Source organism: Anneissia japonica, unplaced genomic scaffold (assembly GCF_011630105.1).
Source record: "Anneissia japonica isolate Jap-2015-1 unplaced genomic scaffold, ASM1163010v1 scaffold288073_len612986_cov165, whole genome shotgun sequence".
NCBI lineage: Eukaryota > Metazoa > Echinodermata > Crinoidea > Comatulida > Comatulidae > Anneissia > Anneissia japonica.
In genome coordinates this window covers 611,152-614,978 of record NW_022731366.1, presented here as the reverse complement: position 1 = coordinate 614,978, position 3,827 = coordinate 611,152, and the positions used below count along the sequence as shown (strand labels likewise).

The following is a 3,827-nucleotide window of genomic DNA, read 5'->3' as shown; positions in this document are numbered from 1 at the left end:
TACACATTTGATGTATTTGAATTTTTTACCATTTGGTTTACTAATTTACGGAATTGCCCATATAAAAATAAATCTGATTGATACAATTTTCTTCCGTCGTTGTTTATATTTAAGGCTTTCAAGAAGAAAAACTGCCCAGGCTCACAGCCGGCCCAGGGAATTGGCGTGCTCCATTTCTAAACTGAAGAAAATATTGTACCTGCTGTATCAAAGACTTGTTAAAATTCATTTAACAAATATACTTGATAGCGGAAATATGTTATTTCTACAGTGTCATGCATAAATTGGGAATGTATTTCTGAAAGTATTTTTAAAATTAATCGTTTAAAAAAGTGAATTTTTATATACAATTTTTGTATAATGAAACCGCCCAAACACTGCATTGTGTGGCGAACTCAATCAGTTCATTTTTGTCTTCCTTACATCCAAGCAGTATTAAAAATGTTTTGTTACTTGGTCAAAACAGCCCAAACAAATTGATATGTTCACTGGTTCCCCTTTAAAATTATACACCATCACTGTGCAAGTGCTTCAACCAATCAATTCAATCATTATATGGGACCACTTCTACTGTACAGTCATTGCTGTAGTAGTGGTACCATACCTTAACCATAATACTGTATCTTCACCACCAAGATAAAAATTCACTATAATAGGCAGACAAGACTGAATAGAGAGAATATTGAACAAATACTTACATTATATGGACAGTTATTCCCTACCGCATATTTCAGTTCATTGCTTGATTCTGGACTTGAAAGACATCCTTCTAATGCTCTAAAAAATGCATGATCAATATCACTCCATGTAAAAATACATATAGCAGAATCTGCAATAGAAGAACTTTTTAAGAAGACTCCATAAAGAACAACAGCTCCTGGCTGGAGACCTAGAGAATCAGCGAAATCATGTCCTACAGGACCAACAAACATATCTTGAACATATTCATATCCACTACATGAAAGATGAATTTCAGAAAAGGTGGTCATATACATCCATTCTTGACAAATGCGACTGAGTCTTGATGAATCTTCTCTATTTGATACAAAGTAACTAAAGCCATTATGTGAAAATCCAGTTGTGTAGTGGATATCATAACCTAGTTTTAATTGTATAGAATCACTAGATCCACGATTACCAAGATCATTTAACCTCCTTCGTGACACAAAATGGAATGATTGGTCATCATCACTTGAAGCAGTATACAAAGCATCACTCCCACTAGATGGTGCTATGAACCCAACAGCAGATAGATAACCAAGACCAACTACTTGGCTTGTAGATGAATCAATCAGCTTCATATCTTTCAAATTACGACTTTCACATTTTCCACTGTTGCCTCCTCCACATGTTATCAATCGATCATTATCATAATCAATGACAAGAACCTTGTTGATGTTAATGCAATTCTCTAATATGTTACAAGTCGAATTATTATGGAGTAATGCAAAATCTTTAGAGAGTTTGAACAATTCATTGTACCCGCCTACGTAGATATGACCAGATGTATCATGGATTGCAATGTGATACAGATTAACTCTGGAGTCTGGCATGAACTCATGCAGTAGGTAATCTGGCAAAGTACCACTGTGTATGCAAGTTAACTGCAACCACAAAATAAATGCTCCAAGCTTTTGAAGACTCAATAGCCTAGAAGTTCTATTCTTTTGCATTATGTTGTTCCCGCATTCACTACAATTCTGGAAACTAGTCTTGATTTACCATTTTTGCTTTAAAAATTTCGCTTGATTAAATCTGAAAAAGAAAGGGTTAAATATTTACAGTATTGTTCAAAGATTTGACAATCAGGAAGAAACTTTTAACTGAGTATTTTAAAAATTTTCAACATTTTTAAAAATTGTTACATTAAATTATTCTGTACATTTCAATTTTTCCTTAAATTTAAATCTTGAATCTGGCCTAAAGTTCTTTTTTTTATCTAATTATCTGTACAAAGTAGTACTGTTTTAAAAACAATGGTCGATTTATGGATACAAAAATCATGCAAAATAGGCCTCTAGGGTAGGCACGCTACAATGCGTGATGTCACTCACTAATTAATAAGTCAATTAACTGCGACCCGTGTGTGTTTAAATGTTAACAAAATGCTTTATAAATGAATTCATAAAAAAGCCTTTTGATTGGTTGAAACATTTTTCAGATCAGTCTCACTAAGGGGTCGAAGTTGTTCACCATTTTAAAATTTCCCGAGATCTGTTTCCATATTTTTATATTTTAAAATTTTACAAATTATAGTAACATAAAATATATCGTTTTTTTTTTTTTTTTTTCAGAGAACTGCAAATAACATTTTTTAATTTGTTACCATTACAAGTTACTGTAGTTTATGTATCCAAGAATTTATTTGCCAAATATGAATGTACTACGATGCGTAGCAATAGTATTTTTTCCTCCCCTACCTGATTATGAGCTATGGATTGGCTGTGCGCACAAGGTGTCGCGAGGCGATCTAAACAGCAATATTTTTTATGTAAATAAAGTAATTTGTATTTGAAAAGTTAACTAGATGTTCCTTAAAGTGTTTAAATATACTTTCAGCTAATCATTATCTAAAAAAAAAATAATATAAAAATTCATTATATAGGATTAAAGTGGATATTAAAAACAGGAATTTCGGGAGAACTGGTAGATGACATTGCATAACTGCAAAAGCAAAACAGTATGACAGATATTTACATGCAACTTGATATTCACTCGCTCAGATACTTCAAATGTTCAGAAAACCGCAACCATTTCCACGATTTGCTCATATACAGTTTTTTATGTTATTTTTTGGTTTTTCTTATATACAAGTTTGTATTTAATTGTGTCATGCCTATTTCGGGACCCTAGGCCTATCCTATATCATATAAATAAAATTATAAACTTGTTATCCCCTCTCAATTAATAGAACTTTTAACTAGTATCTGCGTGTGGTTGTATTTGGTCTCCGACTCTTCTCCTTTTCACATCCTCATCTGTTAGGCCTACCTGAGTTAGGCCTAGACTACAGCCTAGGCTTTCGTTGTAGTATTCTTGGCCGCGAGTCCTACCTAGCCCTAGGGCCTACCAACTTGGCCTACCCTAGGCCTAGGACCTAGGGCCTAGGCCTAGTTCCTAGAATTAAAACTACAACAGTATACGATTTCAATGTTAGCCAAAGATATCGTATCATTTCACATATTATTATTAACAAAGGGTCTTTTTTAGAAAAGTGAGGATGTAAATATAGGGACCAGGCTACGCCTAGCCTAGGCCTAGTTAGGCTTACCAGTTCTCGCTCCTGTTTCAAAATACTCATCATGTTTGTGTATAATAATCACATCATAATTATTATAATCACATCATATGTATTATGATGTGATGTAAAGCGTGAAGTTCAATCGTCCGGAAAGTTGTTTTAAAGTTACTTCCGCCTAGTCGTTAGTGTCCAGACGCATTTGGCGTAGAGGGCACACAGACTTTTAACGACACGCTCAGCTTATACCTCCATGCTCAGACTCAGAAAGACGCACCACATAAACTTTACTTTAGAGCCGGGTGTAGAGCACAGCTGACGGAAATTGGGTGGGGGATGGCGTTAGGGGTGTAAGAGGGCGTAGGACAACCCATTCTATTTTTTGTAAAAGAATTTGTTTTGTAAAGCTTATAAGAAAATCACTATGCTAGTGAATAAATAAGATTTTCCCCTTGCATCCCTAACTAAAGTGGTTCTTCCCTGAGACTCTTCTGTTACTTAACACCATGCTATTTATGAAAACCAGGCTTTACACATCCTTTCTACAGACCAGTATCAGCATCATTTCTAAGATTGGAACCATGTTTAA

At 34.4% G+C, this 3,827-nt stretch overlaps 1 protein-coding gene across 1 annotated transcript; it reads right to left on the bottom strand.

Annotated features, from left to right (window-relative positions):
• Nucleotides 1–698: 698 nt before the first annotated feature.
• LOC117115351 (plexin-A4-like) lies at nucleotides 699–3,391 on the bottom strand (the record flags this gene model as incomplete). The annotated part of the gene is made up of 2 exons (XM_033259105.1): nucleotides 3,272–3,391; nucleotides 699–1,755 (listed from the first exon to the last, which is right to left on the bottom strand). A coding segment is annotated over exon 2 (975 nt), but the record flags the coding sequence as incomplete, so codon positions are not given.
• Nucleotides 3,392–3,827: the final 436 nt, after the last annotated feature.